Genomic DNA, 19,358 nt, shown 5'->3' with positions numbered 1-19,358 from the left:
CCCTCATCATAGACCTGCTTATGGTTTAAACACAGAAAAAAGAGTAATTGAATGTTAAATATAGGGCATCTGTGGTATAGTTTACAAAACAACTATTTGTTAATTTCACAAAAGGGATAGGACGCAAGTTTTACCGAGTTATGAAGTTTTCGAAAACCAGTAATATACAAAACATACATTGAAACATTAAGTACATGCATTTAGTAATCATGAATATTAAAAAAATACATTTTAGAAATATATTTATTAACAGGACAATAAAAAAGAAAAACAACACGACATTGAAAACAAATAATTATAAACTTTTTCTGTGCACGACCGATTTTACTTTCATTATATAAGATCAGAAATCTTTTTTGATCTTTAAAAGGTAAGAAGATATCATTAAGTATAATATAAGCCGTACAATTGTTTTGACAGTACATAATTTTTGATAATACATTGTAGTTGGTATGAATGATATACTAGTTAATGACAATCTACAGAAGATTAATATATTAACAGATCCATTGCTGATAGACTGTTCCACTCTGAACAAGTGATGTGTACGTTTAGGAGATAGTGTGGAGTAATGCCATTTTGTATATTGTAATACATTTGTAATTTTCTCTTATTTCGCCTGTTAGACAAATTTTCTTAGCTTTTTCTCGTATGAATATCTGCATTTCATAAATAATGGAAGACCTGTTACTATCCTCGCGGCTGCTAATTATATTTTTTTTTCTAATTGATAAGAATGAATGAAACCGCATTTATCCACACATCACTTGCATATTCTAAGATGGGGCGTATAAAGACAAGTTAAAACTTATCGAGATTTTTCGTGAGGCCATACTGAATGCTAATATGACGGGCGAGGTCCTATAACTAAATTCAGTCAATATAAAAATCAATACGCAATGATACCTTTATTATTCTACGACACATTTTAACTATTATTTATGAAGCGTAAAATGCCCAATCATTTTGGGGAAAAGTAGACTTAACTAGACATGATTTACCCTATACGTTTGTTTGACTTGAGAGTAAGATTCCACCGTAATCATAATGACCTTTATAACCTCCAAGGTCACCTCTAAGGTTTACAGATCTGTTATACATGCAGCTCATAAAGAGTGAAAGATCAGTTATTAGCATTAAATTTATCGTGACACGATAAAAGGATGCAGACAGAATTTTTTATGTTTTCTTTTCTTTTACATCATTGGCCTCAACCAAATTACATACACTTATGTAACCTTACAAAATTGTACAGTTTTCATCGAGTGCTTACATTTCTACAAATCAATAACTGATTGCAAAACTTTCCAAAGTACACGGGAAGTTTGAAGATAAGGCTAATAATTTGCTTACAAAACCCAGGCCAATACTGAAAAAAGATGTATTGAACTTGAAGATTTTCGTATTTGCCTTATAGAATGAAATGATATATTTAGTAGTTTTTATTATTCCAATTGAATAATAATGCACTATATTCATCTCTATAACTTTATACATAAAAAGAGTGTTATTGCACTTTCTATTTTTCCTAATTTCTTTTTACCTGCATGTAAGCCACATATATGGTTTTTAGGCGGATGAACCAATAAAAATTGGATCAGTGCTAATATGATTTCTTGTCTGAAAAAGTACATCAAAACACGAAAAATCATTTAGACGAGAGAATATCTTGAGAAACAATAGGTGTTATGACACAAAGTTAAAATGTTCAAGCAGAGACGAGGGGTACGAATCCCCATTAAAATCGAGGATAAATTTATGTTCTACATAGAGTGTAAAAATGGGAACTTATCTCACATAAATGGTAGATGTTCCTTAAGGTTTAATTCTGCTTCGGAAATTTTGATTGCTATTAAATTTTGTTTTTTCCTTATATTTGTCACATGTTTCAGTCTTTGCCATCGTCTTTCTTTAAATTTAACTTTATAAGCAAGTCTGGTTATGTGTGACAAATAATCAATAATGATTTGCATAAAAGGGTAATTCACCTTTGAAGCCACATATTTTGACTTGTGCAATAATTAATTAATCGCCTTGACTCAGTTATAATTTTAAAATCTCCTGACATATGTGGTAAAATGGTATTTTTGGTATGTATGTAAATTTAAAGGTTTATTTGTGCATTTTCATTTCGTTAATTATTTTATACTTCAGTACAGATTATATTAGTATCGTACTATCCTATATTTGTTTATTCAAGATATATTTGTACTGGGAGTAGATTCAGGTAGTTCAGGTATTTCAGGTTCGCTCATGTGTGATATTGGTCAGGTGTTTTAGGTATTGAGTTTTACTGGTTTGAGTTCATATTGTGACTATTCGGCGACAATCTTGTGAGAGGGAATTGAATATTCGATATGCCATTGTTACAGGAGAATTGTTGAATTTTGTATTCTGACTCAATATTTATTCTCAGGTTAGTGTTTCATTTCTTGGCTAATTGTTCTAATTGTCTAGCTCTAAATTTCACGAATGTAACGTAAGTATAGGAATGAATGGCTTTGAGCAGATGTGCAATCGGAGTGAGTAACTGACGAGCGCTAGTTAATAAATAGATTTTTAACACAATTTATTTTGAAGAAAAACAAATACAATTTAAAGGGTAAAATGTCTAAATCCTGATTCACTAAAATATGTGAGAACGTACACTTCATCGGTAAAGTGCTAAATATCTAAACTATAATCATTTATAAATATTATGTAAGTTTTGTTTCCCGCAATACTATTTCTGATAAAGGTATTTATGGTTTTCATATTGTACTGTAGGTACGACTGTGTGACACCTGTATATATAGGACGTATAAAAAGGCTTTGTACAAACTTACAAGGTATACTGTAATTGCTAAGTTATTTTAACAGAATTATTGTATTTTATATTTTCTATATGCTTAAGCTGCGTAGTATATAAGCAATTCGGATAATGTAAATTCTGGAACAGTGCATAATTGATTTAGTAGTTTATCTGTATTTGTGCGAATCAGAGTCTCAGCAAAACATACTATATTCATTTTTGCAGTGCAGATACATCATTACTTACAAGACACAAATAGTTATTTCCTTTTTAATGTAGTGCCCTTTTTTAAGCGAACTCTGTTATGCGCTTTAAGGTGTGAATACTTTTAGGTGTTATTATTTATAATGTTGTACCTTTCCATATATGTAGCTTATTGTCATTATAATATTACAGGGTGTTTTTTTCTTTCCTGTACGTTCAAAATTGACGGAAAGTGTACAAACTAATAAATGTTGTTATAGTAAGCAGTTCATTTGGTGTTTTGCCTAGTGTCCCAACCGTACTACACATATTTCAAATTCGGAAGCATTTCTTATACATCCAGTTTCTCAAGAAAAAGTTATTTGTGGAATATAATCAAAATAGTAATCAAGGGAACCAAAGAAAATATTTCAAAAACAATGTAATCCGGGGAAAAGACCTGACATAAAAAAAAAACAGACAACAGACACAAACACAAACACAACAAAGAGCGTGAAATGACCAAAATAATACGCAAAAAGCAATTTAATACAATGAGCAACTCGAACTCCACTGAAAACTGGGAGCATTGACCAGGTCCACCGGGGTAGAGTAAGCGTCCTCTGCTTTTCTAGAACCTATATGATATGAGGTCTGCGTACTTACTTCTAGCTCTTGCTTAACGTTTTGAGTTGTGATTTCAAAACTCTGTACACAGGTGCTGAGTGGGATGTTGCACAGATTACAGGAAAGTTCTGAAGACAATGCGGAATGAAAAGTCTTCGTGTTTGGCGTTTAGTTTAGTCAAAAGTTGTCCTTTACTATCCATCTCTAAATGTAGGTCAAGATATGAGCCTGACTTAACAGTGTCTGCATTATTCTTTATCTCAAGTTCTTTGGGATAGTTGCCATGTATCAAATCAAGCAATGATTGTTTAACGATAATACGTCATCTATATAGCGGAAACTGAGATAAATGGATATGGCTAAACAATGTCTTCTGCAATCAATAAGATTATTATTGAGGGAAAATCAAGGGAACCAGGATTCGAAATGTAATCAACGAATAAATAGTTAAAACACACACAAAAAGAACCTTAACTTACCCAAATAAGACGTACAAATAAATAAGAGCAACTCGGACTACAGTAAAATCTTTCTTGGAGCATAAATAAGGTGCAACGGCATAATAAGCTTCCTTTTCTTTTCAAAAAGTACCTGAAAAGTAGCTCTTAAAATTAAATGTCCAGGTTGATGAAAGAGGAAAAAAGCAACCTATGACACGGTTAACAAATCAGTCTTACAATAACATAACAATGAAGGTTCAAATTTGAATCAAATAATTTTAAGTAGATTTCGGACAAATACACAATCCGTCATATTGACATCAAGCAAATAACTTATTTTCGGTAGGATAAGCGTTCTATTCTTTTGAGTCTTTTGAGATCCCGAAAGTAAATAATAAAATACAGATTGGTCTTCGGATTTCATTACGTTCTACATCGGAAATTTCGGAAAGAAAAATGAAACTAAAACGAGACCTTAAAACCCTATACACTGGTTACTGGATTGAATTTCGAACTTCGAATCGAATGTTCTGAAGTATATTGTAAATTTTTGTTAATTGGTTTATATAAAATACTAGGAAATACTGACATGTTATAGGTATATATTTAAAATTTATGTATTCAGTTTTGTATGGGATGTTTTGTAAAGGAGTACAAGTTATATTACAAATGTTTTTGAGTACAACTTTTTGTTGTTGGTGTCGGTGCTACGTCCAGTTTAATTAAGTAATTGCTACATTTAGCCAAATATATTGAGCGGACGCTCTTCCATTCCATACTGTAGTCACAGGCGTTATAACAAATTTGTAAAAACAATGTAACATGTAAATCAGCATATGGAATTGATGTAAAAATGTGAAAATTATCAATACTTTATTCAAATGTACGACAGTTGAGGGAAAAATTATTTTCCAGTCGATTTGTATTGTGCACGATGGTTCCACCAGTGTTGATGATAGTGTCTCCCAGGTCCGTACCTATACCGAGGTTTCTGGTAGCTGTGTCCCTCGATCATGATTTGCACACTATCTTTCTCTTTACAACCCTTTTTACAACATATGCCGTCAGCTGATTGGTTTGTTTCACATCCGGTACAAGGGCGAGCAGACGAGGATTTGCTTGGGCAGTTTTTAGGAACGTTGCAAGGCATCACTGTTAAAAAATTTGTTTACACAATTACTTGACATTTAAACAATAACAATGAAAGAAATACTAGAAAACCTGCAATGTCTACCAGTAACGTATACATATTCAAAATACAGAATTTCATTTTCCAAATTCTACGAATAATTGTATCAAATGAAATTTTTGAAATATCAAATAAATGTGTATCATTACACAGTACAAATGGAAAAAAGTACTTACTTGTAAATTTGTTATCTACAACAACAATAATGAAATGTAGCCATTAACGAAATACAATGATAACGTTAAAAATTCTAATACATCTTTCCTACAGTTTCTTATAAGAAAGAGTAATCAAGGAAACCAAGATTCTAGCAGAAATCAAAAGAGAGTAATCCAGGGACAAAGATCAAACAAGGAAAACAGATATACACAACAAAGAACATTAAGTAACTAAAATAATACATACAAAGTAACAAAAGCAAATGAGCAATTCGGACCAGGTTCACCGGTAGGGTAAGTGTCCTCTGCTTTTCTAGAACCTGTATAATATGAGGTTTTCTCCATACGTCACATTTACACACACACCAAACCATGCAATGCTTTAAAGCGCATTTTCAGTTAGTTATACATAGTCTTTAATCTATGTTAATAACGACCAAATTACAAGTGTAGCAAAAAATTTTTTTTTTTTAAATTATCAATATGTCTTTTTGTATGTACCATTAACATCCCTTTTATCTTTATAAAGAAAGTTGAATGAGATATATCTTGAAACTGCAATTGTTATTGATCTGAATCTACATATAATAAAATAATACTTACCAACCCAAACTTCCGGTTCAGAGTTTACTTTCTCGGGTGAACATAGGTCACAAAATTCTGGAGGCGTAGCGCTTTCAACTACAATCAATGGGGATATGTTAATTTTAGGTATCTACAATTGAAATATAATTGATAATATTGAATACTCTTTTCTTCCCATGTACAATCTTAGATCAAATGATATAAATGATTGTTAAATTTTCTTTCTTACATCAATTACTAAAATATGTTAAAGAATATCTTTGTCATTAAAATTGTATTGTTACTATTATACTATATATTATCACTAATGAATTACATGAACTACATTACTTAAGAAATAAGTGCAGTTTGTTAAATAGTAATTAGGGGAACCAAAAATTCTAGCGTTAATCGAAAGAATGTAATCTAGGGAATAGACATGGAAAATAGACAAACATCATTATGTAATTTTCGAACGTACCAAACGGGGATTGAAAGAGCACAAGTGCATCCTCTCCGACATTGTTCCAGGTTATACATCTATATTTGAACTTTCCATTGGTACCAGACTGCCTTTTTAATATATAAAACCAGAAATACAAATATTTAAGGCAAAATGAAACCAATTAGTAAAAATTCTCATGATCCCAACATCCCCCCGGCCACTTAAAAAGACGAGAACAAATAAGACGGGGCAGGAATTTCAAAATCAAGATTTTGTTTCTCGTCAGTTGCTAGAATTGAGATACTATAACACAAAGATTTTTCATTTCTTGGTGACTAAAAACATGTCTCTTCTCTGAAAGCGATGTGACTATAGTTTTAGAACATATCTATACTTCAAATAGCTAACATTTGCAAACAAATAACTTCCCCACACCATCAGCCCTATATCTTTGTTAAAGTATGATGAGAATCTACCATTTAAGTTTCCTTGGCCTTAAATGGCTTAACAAGGTAGACATAGGGTAAGGGACATAACTCTTACAAATCATTTGACGTTTGTATGAAGAATTTTACATCAATCTCATACATGTATAAGCATCAAAATAACTTGCATTTTAGTTCATTCTATTTCAAATGAAAGATTTATAGGCTTTAATTAAATCGAACATGATGCAAACATATAACTGATTTCGATAGTTTTGTTCCTTACCCCAAGTCTACTTCCTTAAGAATTAATCAATTAAACAGTAAGACCAAATACTCTGTTTCTCATTAAAACAAAATTGCAGAATACATCTAAGTATCTTATAAAATTCGAAAATAATATTTTTTATTATACAAGCATTCGTGATTATTTTTTCTTAAACAGGAAAATGATTAAATACTAGTTATATCAAAATAAGAAGAATTTGCCGTTTACATTTCCAAAATCTTTATAAAAGTACGCTAAGAAATGTCTGCTAAGTTACAAACTACCTTACCTTCAATTTCTGGGAGACAAAGCAGAGACAAAATAAATAAGAACATAATTTTGCTGATTTCTGATACAGATCATACATTAGCCCTTCCTCTTATATACAAACATTATTCAATTGTTATTGCACTCAAACCCTTAAATGTTCACAAGCATATCATTTCTTTTCATTTTTTTTCCAGTTTGTCAGACAAGCCTTTGCTCGACTAAAGGTTTATTTTTCCTGACTATTACCGTGTACGCTTGCTCAGCATAATTACATAATGTTTGAATAAAAAATATTTAAGTTATTTATTTGTATATTTTCTTTGTTTAATGAATTACAATTTTAGATGTTTTCATATGGAGGTGGTCATATGATTCTGAGAAGAGATAGGGGCAATATTTGTAAATAAATATCTTGGCCTGGAACAATTTGAAAATAAGTATTCTGGCCTTCACTCACTAGAAAATATAACGAGACTGTTCTACTATACAATATTATGAAAAAAATATATCTAGCCGTATAACACTTGCAATTATTTTTTTCATTCAAGAAGTGTTGAAAATGAATGATTTGCCCCAACCAAAACTGCTAGCACCTCATCCTGAGTATCCAAAGATCATACGCTTTATGCATTACAGTAAAAAAAAAATCAATTCTATAAGTTTAATCTTAATCTTGTAACGATTTTTTTACCAAAATTGTCCCTGTCACATGCATGCATTAACAGTTTCATAACACTGTGTATTCGATTAAACAAAGTAAATGTATATGAAATATTTTTATTGGTGCAAAGTTTTAATCTAGTGACATGTAGTGTGAGTTTACATATGAAGTAAGTACTATTTCAAGGTCGATACAGCTTGTTATCTTTCATCCAATGTGATAAAATGTTTGTTATCTGGATGGATCTCAAGAGTTAAATCTGAATTCAACTAATTTGTATGGATAACTGTCTCATTGGCAATTACACCACATTTCAGTTAAAAGTGACTAAACGTACTGAATATGTTGATCTTGATTACATGAACTAAAATGAAACGTACTGAATATACTGATCGTGAGTACCAAGGTGAAGCGCATTGTAAATGTTGATCTTGAATATTACAATGAACTCTACTTAAAATGAATCAATGCTCAAAAAGTACTAAACAGGTGCAAATTGTAAAGGAAAAATAATGTAAATAACAGATGAAACTATTTTGTTAAAAGCTACGTCATTTTAGTTTTGCTTAAAAGAAAATATGATGAATAGAAATTATTTCCTACAGGTACGTGACATGTACTCAACAACTTTTGGTTAAAATCACAGTCTTAAAATTTGAACTTTTAACGATCAATGCAAAATTTTTTCAAATATACAGACATGCTTATTATTCGTAACGGATGTGACTTTCAATATTTTCTGCAAGATTTATGGTAATTTCAACGGCTGCATGGTTTTAGATAAGTCTAATTTTTATTTTTTTTAACATTCGGATTTGCATGATTTCATATAGTGGTATTACGAACATAATTTATTCAACTTATTTATAACTCCAATCAATAATTTTCTAGATTCGATGATGGTTTAAGCAAGGCATGTCACATCTAGGGACATTTAGTTTACAATTTTTTTCAATTTGTTTACTTCACAAAGCAGAAGCGACACATGTTTTACCATTGTAAGAAGTCTTCTGAAACCTATGATATACGAAACGTAAATCAAAACATTAAGAGCATGCAATATTAAATAAAAGACAGTATGGAATTATTATAACATAACATTGGAAAAAGATAAACAACACTACATTGAAAACAGAAAAATATAATAAATTTCATGAATATGTGTAAAACACTGAAGAGAAACAAAAATAGGACGGGGGGGGTGCTATTCCTGTGCGACATTGATTTTATTTTTATAGATCAGAAATCTTTTTTATCTTTAAAAACATGAAGACATTACCAAAACTAAGTGCATTTTCTTCGTACTGTTAGATCAGTGATACCACTGGAAAGCATAGAAATATCAATTCTTAATGGAAATAGGCGCAACACTCGCGAAAATTGTGATGCAATTTTTGTATAATATTTTACTTTTGTTAAAAAATGGTAAGATATTTTCAGAGGTAACGCTGCAACTACACACATGATCAGCCACAATTTGAACTAAGTGTAGACCATAGAAAGACTCTACACATCGTAACTTGTCAAACATTTACAAAAATTTACAAAAGTCATTGACAAAATATCGATTAATGTCTATTTTATTCAAAGGGTCTTCGCTTCGGAGTTGTTTATACAGAACTTACATTTCGCAAGTATTCGGTTACGCTGTTCCATTCTACTATATTTGATGGTATGAATGATACACTAGTTAAATCTTATGTACTGAAGGTCAATATAATACTAGGTTCATGACGTAGATGATAGACTGCTGTATTTATTTTCTAATTTCACCAGTCAGACAATTTTTCCCAGACTGATTCACGTATGAACAGCTACATTTCGTAAATACTGGAAGACCTGTTACTATCCTTACGTCTTCTAATTACAGTTTGTCCAATTTGTTTGAGTAAGTGATACGCAATTTCCACAAACCTCACTGGCATACTCTAAGATGGGGCGTATAAAGACAAGATATAACTTCTCGAGATTTTTCGTGGGACCTATTACTCAGCAAATATGAAAATCACTACGTAATGATAATTTATTAACTACAGATTTAAAGTTTTATTTTATGTATCGTAACGTGCCCAGTCACTTTGAAAAAAAATACACTTTATTATTTTTACCTAGACATAACTTCCCCCCATAATTTTGATTGTTTCGAGATAAATATTCCACTGTTCCCATGAAGATTGTTATACCCTCCTTAGTCATCCTTAAGGTCTTCATTTTGTTACATTGAGCTCATAAAGGGTGAAATGAAAGGTCAATCATAAGCATTAAAATGTGTCGTAACATCATGCAAAGTTTGTGTTGATGTTTTCTTTTACTTCATTGGAATTAACTAAAACTTCATACGCGTATGTTTTAAATAAATATGTTTGAACAATTTTTCATTGGAATCATGCGGTTTTCATCGAGTGTTTACATTCACATTTCTACAAATCAAAAACAGCTGGCAGAACTTTCTAGAGTAATCGGGAAGTTCGATGATAGGTCTGGAGGTACTGGAATACGCAAATATTGGGCTTCCAAATGCCAAGCCGAAACGAAAAAAAATCGTATTGGCATTATAGGATGAAATTTTCGCTTGTTAAATTTACCCATAATGAATTAAATATAGTATAATCAATTATATTATAATTATGCACCACATTCGTCTATATATTTTGAAATATATATATATAATTTTATTGCACTTACATCTTATCTATGCACAAACAGATCTTTATTTACTTGCTTGTAAGTTACAAATATGGTTGTTATGCTAATATGCTTTCTTGTCAGAAAATGAACATTAAAGCACGACGTTTTAACCAATGAATTCATATAGAAAAATCAAAGATTTAGAGAAGAGAATATATTGAAAAAGGTGATACGTGTACAAAATAAAGTTAAAATGTTCAGGCATGGGTGATAGGCCCATCTACGAATTCCCATTAAAATCCAAGATAACATTACGTCCTACATAGAGTGTACAAACGGCAGCATATTTCACATCAATGGTAGATGATCCTTTTTTTTTTGGTTCATTTTGGCTTCAAACAGTTTGATTGCTATCATTTTTTCAACTTATATTTTCAAGTGTTTCCGTCGTTGTCATCGTCTTTCCTGAAACTTAAATTTTATACGTAAGGATGGTTATGTATGACACATTATCAATAATGATTTCCATATAAGGGAGATTTACCTTTGAAGCTACATATTTTAACCTTTGTAATGCTTAATCCATCGTTCTGGCTAAATTATAATTTTAAAATTTCCTGACAAATATCAGATTCAAGTATATCCGACATAGCCAGTGTCTCCCGAAAAAGGTTATTTATGAAACATAATTAAAAAAACGTAGTATTAACCGGTAAAGTTCTGATAAAAAAAATCTAATTAGTCTAATAAATTACATCGAAAAGGTCGGTTTTCTTAACTAAATATTAACATAAGGGGAAAATCAAGGGAACCAAAATGTGGGAGCATGGACCAGGTGCACTGGTAGGATAGGCGTCCTCGTTTTCAAAAAAAAACAATGTCATGTCCAGGGAAGAGAAAAGGGAAAGAAAGACAACCTATGACAAGATGAGCGAATTTGTTTTACTATGAAATGATGATAAAGCTTCAAACTTGAATTTAAGAATTTGGAGTAGGTGTGCGTTTGGTTAGATTGATTCAAGACTTTTACTTGTTAAAATATCAAGAAACAATACACAAATCCGTCATATTGACTTCTACCAATGACCTAATTTTCCGATTTTAACTCCCCTTAATAACAAAAGAATTTTCTAAGACGCAATACCTTTGAATATATATCATATATTTTCGAAAATTTGTTCACTAATTATGATTTGAATATACATTTTAAAACTCCTCTGAAAGCCAGACGTAAGTATCGTCCAAACGCGGCTATATATAATCTTAAGGAACTGGCCCATGATTTATTGCAGATGAGAATAAGTTTGAAACAGTAGTTATTTCAAATAAAGTAAGTTTCTCTCTGATATGTACATTTGTATTGTTAAAAATACGCGAACTTATTCGAATCGATTGTTCTAAATTTTAATATAAATTGTTGTTATTTGGTTGATATAAAATGTCAGGCAACACTAGGTATATATTTTAATAGAATTATTCAGTTTTTATTGGATGTTTTTGTTCAACGTGTCATAGTTTTCCTTTCCTCTTTCGTCTACCACGGACTTGACTATTGAGCAACTCGAGGGGTGTTTCAAGAAAAGCAGAGGACGCTTACCCTACCGGTGGACCTGGTCCATGCTCCCAGTTTTTAGTGGAATCCGAGTTCCTTTTAGTTACTCTATGTTCATGTGCATGTCGGTTTTCCATGTCTGATCTTTGTCCCTGGATTACATTCATTATTCATCTTTAGTCTAATACCTGCCTTATCCGCAAAACTCCTCAATGCGGCTGATCGGATTAAACAGAAACTTGGCACAAAATATGCCATCATATGTTAGGTTGCACAAAGGGTTTTAAATAAACTAGGCAGTCATTTTTAAATATAGGGCTATGCGTTATCTCAGAATCCTAGATGGCTAGTACCTTAAATTTTGGTACGATGTTCAATACGCTAAACAAGAATAAGCAAAAAAAAAAAAAACCGGAAACGATATGTCTCAAGTTCATATGGCAAAAATTTCAAAAGGCTCTGAATTGGATTGAATTGAGTTATTAAGGTGAAAATTACATAGAATACCGCAAGGGCTTCGGTCGTATATAATATTAAATATGGCCGCCAATCATAAATCAAAATGTTTAACAAATTGGAAAAATACATGGAGCCGTAGAAACTGATTTAAAATGCTGCTGTGACAACTGTTTCTGGGGGACACCGACTGTTGTGCTGTGCGTAACAATTATATGTAGTTTCATTTGATATTGTATGATTGGAAAATGGGGCTTGATACGATTATCGACAAAGTTGTACAATAGTAACATAACGAACAAATACCATCATGTTTAGACTATGTCGATTAAATTTACTAAGAAATTGATGTAAAAAAGTTAAAGATTTTCAATATACTTTATTTAAAAGTATGTCTGTTTACAATGAGTGAAAACATTTAATTTTTCCCATGGAAGGTTCTGTATCGAGCAACGTCGTTCAATCTTTACTGATAGTAGTGTCTCCCAGGTCTGTACCTATACCGGGGTTTCTGGTAGCTGCGTCCCTCGATCATAACTTGTATCTTGTCTTTCTCTTTACAACCGTTATTACAACATATGCCGTCATCTGATTGGTTTGTTTCACATCCGGTACAAGGGCGAGCAGACGAGGATTTGCTTGGGCAGTGTTTAGGAACGTTCCAAGGCATCACTGTTATGAAATTCAGAAGATTTGTATACACCATTATTTGACATTTAAACAATAACAAAAATGAAAGAAATATTAGAAAAATTTCAATATGTACTAGTAACTTATACATATCATTCAAAATATAGAATTTTATTTTCCAAATTGTATGTATAATTGTATCAATGAAGTTTTTGAAATATCAAATAAATGTGTAGCATTATTGAGAAAAAAGTACTTACCTGTAAATTTGTTATAAACAACAGCAAAAATGAAATGTAGCCATTAACGAAATAAAAGGATAACGAGAAAATTTCTAATACATCTTTATTGACAGTTTCTTATTAGAAAGAGTAATCAAGGGAAATCAAAAGACAGTAATCCAGGGACAAAGATCAAACAAGGAAAACAGACGTACACTACAGAGAACATTAAATAACTAAAATAATACATACAAAGTAACAAAAGCAAATGAGCAACTCGGACCCTTATAAACCGGGAGCATGAAACAGTTGCACGGGTAAGGTAAGGTAAGTGATCTTAATTAATATGTCTTTTGGTATGTACCATTAACATCCCTTTTAACTTGATAAAGAAAGTTGGATGATATATATCTTGAAACTGCAAGTGTTATTGATGTGAATCTACAGATAATAAAATAATACTTACAAACCCAAACTTCCGGTCCATATTTTACTTTCTCGGGTGAACATAGGTCACAAAATTCTGGAGGCGTAGGGCTTTCAACTAAAATCAAAGGGGATATGTTAATTTTAGGTATCTACATTTGAAATATAATTGATAATATTAAATACAATTTTCTTTTCATGTTACAATCTTAGATCAAATGATATAAATGATTTTTAAATCTTCTTTTTTACATGAATTACTAAAATATTTTGAAGAATATCTTTGTCGTAAAAATTGTATTGTTACTATTATACTATAGCTTATCACGAATGAATTACATGAACAACATTACTCAAGAAATAAGTGCAGTTTGTTAAATAGTAATCAGGGGAACCAAAATTCTAGGTTAATCGAAAGAATGTAATCCAGGGAACAGGCATGGAAAATAGACATCATTATGTAATTGTCGAACGTACCAAGCGGCGATTGAAAGAGGATATATGATTCTGAGAATGGATAAGGGCAATCTTTGTAAACAATTATCTTGGCCTGGTACAATTTGAAAATAAGTATTCTGGCCGCCACTCACTAGAAAATATAAAGAGATTGTTCTACTGTAAAATATTATGAAAATGAAATAAAATATCTAGCCATATAGCATTTGCAAAAAGTTTGTTTTTGATTCGCACAGTTTTGAAAATAAATAATTTTTCCCAACCAAAACTGCTGGCACCTCATCCTGAGAATCAAAAGGTCATACGCTAAATGGATTACAGTAACAAAAAAACAAAAAAATCAATTTTATAAGTTTAGTCTGAATCTTATAACGATTTCTTTACCTAAATTACCCCTGTTACATGCATGCTTTGACAGTTTCATAACAATTTTTATTCGATTAAACAAAATGGAATGTATATGAAATATTTTTATTGGTGCAAAGTCTTAATCTAGAGACATTTTGTATGATTTTACATATGAAATAAGTACTATTTCAAGGTCGGTACAGCTTGTTATCTTTCATCCAATGTGATGAAATGTTTTTATTCAGGATCGATCTGAAGAGTTAAATTCGAATTAAACTAATTTGTATGGATGACTGTCTCATTGGCAATTATACCACATTTCAGTTAAAAGTGAACTTACTATTAACTTTGAACTATACGGTAAATACTCCTTAGAATTCGAAAGATCAGGATCAGTTACAAGAAGGATTGTTCTACAGACCTCAACTTTTATTCATTTTATCATTTATCTATCTGTGTGTTTTGTATTTTCTCTTCTCGATAAATTGACCATTACAAGTATGAATATTGATTTTTAGTGCCAAGGCTAAACGTACTGAATATGTTGATTTTGATTACATGTACTAAAATGATTGGTTTGGTTTGTTGGGGTTTAACGTACGAGCATCAATATTTCAGGTATATTCAGACGATGAACATGAAATTGATGATAAAATGAACATGAAATGATGATGAAATGAAAAAGGGATGGGACACAAGGACAATGAGGTCGACAAATTTTGATTGCCACTAGAAATAGGGAGAGGTTGGTAGGGTCGGGTAATTTAGTCTCCTGTGGCGGAGCCCTATGGTTCCTACTCCGGTAGAATACCACAGTAGGGTTCTTTGACTTGCGAGGAACGTGGCATATTTCCCAACACGGTGCACCACTAAGGTTTGCGGTCAGGTTTTCCGTATTATAGCCTGACAACCCCAGTATGTAACACGCCAGGAGTACCCCATTCAACCACCTGGGGCACACATCCCAGTTGCTCTGTGGGCAGAGCGCCCTAGCCCCCGGCTAAGGTTCTGGGCACTATTTAGTCGCCTTTTACGACAAGCTTAGCGCTGCTGCAGGCCTATTCTTTTAACACCTGAACATGCACGGGGATGAACTAAAATGAAGCGTACTGAATGTACTGATCGTGAGTACCAAAGTGAAGCGCCCTGTAAATGTTGATCTTGAATATTACAATGAAGTGTACTTAAAATGAATCAATGCTCAAAAAGTACTAAACAGGTGCAAATTGTAAAGGAAAAATAAAGTAAATAACAGATAAAACTATTTTGTTAAAAGCTACGTCATTTTCCTTTTACTTGAAAGAAAATATGATGAATAGAAATTATTTCCTACAGATACGTGACGGATGTAGCTTTCAATATTTTCTGGTAATTTCAACAGCTGCATGATTTTGGATAATTCTAATTTTTTTATTTTTCTTCTAACATTTCTGATTTGCATGATTTCCTATAGTGGTATTACGAACATAATTTGTTCAACTTATTTATACCTCCAATCAACAGTTTTCTAAGGCAGATGCAAAGATTATGAAAGTCCAATTCTTAGAGGATTCCAGTTTGAACATTTGATAATCTTTGCCTTCATTCCACATCCTAGATTCGCTTATGGTTTTAACATAGCATGTTACATCTAAGGACGTTTAGTTAAAAAGCTTCAATTTGTTTACTTCACAAAGAGGAAGGGACACATGTTTTACCAATGTAAGAAATCTTCTTAAACCTATGATATACGAAACGTAAATCAAAACATTAAGAGCATGCAATATTAAATAAAAAACAGCATGGAATTATTTTGACATGACACTTGAAAAAAATAAACAACACTAAATTGAAAACAGAAAAATATAATAAATTTCATGAATATGTGTAAAACACTGAAGAGAATCAAAAATAGGACGGAGGGTGTACTATTCCTGTGCGACACTGATTTTATTTTCATAGATCACAAATAGTTTTTATCTTTAAAAATATGAAGACATTATCAAAAAAGTGCATTTTCTTCGTACATTCTTTTGATTTCGACTAGATAATTAGTTCCCTTGATTACTCTTAGATCAATGATACCTCTGGAAAGCATCAAAACATCAATTCTTAATGGAGATCACTCGCAACACTCGCGAAAATTGTGATGCAATTTTCTGTATAATATTTTACTTTTGTTAAAAAATGGTAAGATATTTTCAAAGGTAAACGCTGCAACTACACACATGATCAGCTACAATCTGAACTAAGTGTAGACCATAGAAAGATTCTGAACATCGTAGCTGGTCATACAATCGTTTAATTTACAAAAGTCACTGACAAAATATCGAGTAATGTCAATTTATTCAAAGGGTCTTCGCTTCGGAGTTGTTTATACAGACCTTACATTTCGCAAGTGTTCGGTTACGCTGTTCCATCCTATTATATTTGACGGTATGAATGATAGACTAGTTGAATCTGATGTACTGAAGGTTAATACAATAAAATATATATACAATATAGGGACATTATCGAAAATTATTGAAGATATGTGTATTCGGCTTGGAACGGGGGAAATAGCTCGGCGGAGCCTCGCATTTCCTACCCGTTCCGTCGCCTCATCACACATCATCATATATCATATATCATCATATAATGTACCTATATTGTTTTTATCCTGTTATATTAATAGTTTTGTGCGTGTGTACATTTTTAAAATAAAATTTTAAAATGTATATCCCCTGAGGAGCCCCGATCGTTAAACCCGGAGAAAAAAAATAATACGCATGGCGCATGACTAAGTAAACATTGAAATTCAATCCGCACCATATAATCCGTCAAAACTGTTTGAAGAAAATAAGCAATGTATCAAAATTGATTTAATTCCAAGAGACAAATGATAAATTGAACAATAATTACAAATATTTTGAATGTTGTAAAGTCGATTTTCAGAACATTCAAGTTTTGAATTTCACAAGGAAGGAAAAAGCTGACTTGTTTCTGTTTGGTATATGGCAGTAGAGTTCAGGGGTGAACTTTGTGTTTAGGCAGTAATAAATCCAAGACCATAACAGTTTCCTGGTCATTTGTCTCTTCAAGAGTTTTATCATGTTGTAATGCTTCAATTTCTTTAAGTTGGGACCAGTTTATGTTAAATTTTGACGGACACGAGTCCGACATGACTGAAATGACAGGGGAAGTCGTCTGCAAACTGATAATGAATCAAATCTGAACGAGATTTGGGATTTGCCATATATATGACGGTGAAAAAAAATACAAACAAAATAATTATTTGGTTTACAGAAAATCTTTTATTTCATTCAGGTGAAAACGAAACAAAACAGCAAAAAAAAAAAGATTAACCGGATACGCAATCGCAATTTGTTTATATCGTATCTATGGTGGTGGCCATGATTAATTTACGCATACCAGAAAAAAGTAGTTCATCTATCAGGTGAGTGGGGGGGGTGGGGAGCCAGAAAGTCGATAACCTGCTAATGTACGGATACAGCAAAAAAAAAAACCGTATACTTTTATTCGTTTAACAAATAACCTCATTGCAGGATAAAATATAATAAAAGGTTCATTACGTAGATGATAGACTGTTGTAATTTTTTTCCTAACTTCTCCAGTCAGTTTTTCCAGCCTGTTTCATGTATGAACAGCTACATTTCGTAAATACTGGAAGACATGTTACTATCCTCACGTCTTCTAATTACAGTTTGTCCAATTTGTTTGAGTAAGTGATAACGCAATTTCCACAAACCTCACTGGCATACTCTAAGATGGGGCGTATAAAGACAAGATATAACTTCTCGAGATTTTTCGTGGGACCTATTACTCAGCAAATATGAAAATCACTACGTAATGATAATTTATTAACTACAGATTAAAACTTTTGTTTTATGTATCGTAAAGTGCCCACCCATTTTGAAAAAAGTACACTTTTATTATTTTACCTAGACATAACTTCCCCTATACTTTTTTGGTCTTGAGACTAATGTTCCACTGTTCCCATGAAGATTGTTATACCCTCCTTAGTCATACTTAAGGTCTTCATTTTGTTACATTCAACTCATAAAGGGTGTAATGAAAGGTCAATCATAAGCATTAAAAGGTGTCGTAACATTATGCAAAGTTTGTGTTGATATTTTCTTTTACTTCATTAGAATTAACTAAAAATTCATACGCGTATGTTTTAAACAAATATGTTTAAACAATTTTTCATGAGAATTATATAGTTTTCATCGAGCACTTACATCAACATTTCTACAAATCAGATACAGCTGGCAGAACTTTCTAGAGTAATCGGGAAGTTCGATGATAGGTCTGGAGGTACTGGAATACGCAAATATTGGGCTTCCAAACGCCAAGCCAAAGCGGAAAAAAATTCTTGTCAGAAAATGAAAATCAAAGCACGACGTTTTAACCAATGAATTAATATACAAAAATCATAAAGATCTAAAGAAGAGAATATCTTGAAAAAAAGTGATACGTGTACAAAATAAAGTTAAAATGTTCAGGCAGAGACGATAGCCACATGTAGGAATCCCCATTAACATCGAAGATAACATTATGTCCTACATAGAGTGTACAAATAGCAGGATATTTAACATCAGTTGTACATGATCGTTAGGGTTCATTTCGGCTTCAAACAGT

At 31.9% G+C, this 19,358-nt stretch overlaps 1 protein-coding gene and 1 long non-coding RNA gene across 2 annotated transcripts; one reads left to right on the top strand and one right to left on the bottom strand.

Moving 5' to 3' along the window:
* Window positions 1-2,210: 2,210 nt before the first annotated feature.
* LOC148602806 (uncharacterized) lies at window positions 2,211-7,672 on the top strand. The gene is made up of 3 exons (XR_015916573.1): window positions 2,211-2,416; window positions 2,767-2,828; window positions 7,555-7,672. It is a non-coding gene; the product is annotated as an uncharacterized LOC148602806 (long non-coding RNA).
* Window positions 5,481-6,917, bottom strand: LOC148602807 (uncharacterized). Its single transcript, XM_088553239.1, has 4 exons — window positions 6,874-6,917; window positions 6,434-6,525; window positions 5,992-6,069; window positions 5,481-5,503 (listed from the first exon to the last, which is right to left on the bottom strand). The coding sequence occupies exons 1-4, from the start codon at window positions 6,915-6,917 to the stop codon at window positions 5,481-5,483; spliced, it is 237 nt and encodes a 78-aa protein (XP_088409365.1).
* Window positions 7,673-19,358: the final 11,686 nt, after the last annotated feature.

Source organism: Perna viridis, chromosome 11 (genome assembly GCF_037379345.1).
Source record: "Perna viridis isolate PV_CMFRI_1.1 ecotype Kerala chromosome 11, ASM3737934v1, whole genome shotgun sequence".
Lineage (NCBI taxonomy): Eukaryota > Metazoa > Mollusca > Bivalvia > Mytilida > Mytilidae > Perna > Perna viridis.
This window is presented reverse-complemented; position numbering and strand designations above follow the sequence as displayed.

Coding starts and splice junctions, on each gene's coding strand:
- LOC148602807 (XM_088553239.1), bottom strand. CDS start 6,917: ATGTCTACCTTGTTAAGCCATTTAAGGCCAAGGAAACTTAAATG. Junction 6,526..6,873: donor AGGCCAAGGAAACTTAAATG/GTAGATTCTCAT, acceptor TATATTAAAAAG/GCAGTCTGGTACCAATGGAA. Junction 6,070..6,433: donor GCTCTTTCAATCCCCGTTTG/GTACGTTCGAAA, acceptor CATTGATTGTAG/TTGAAAGCGCTACGCCTCCA.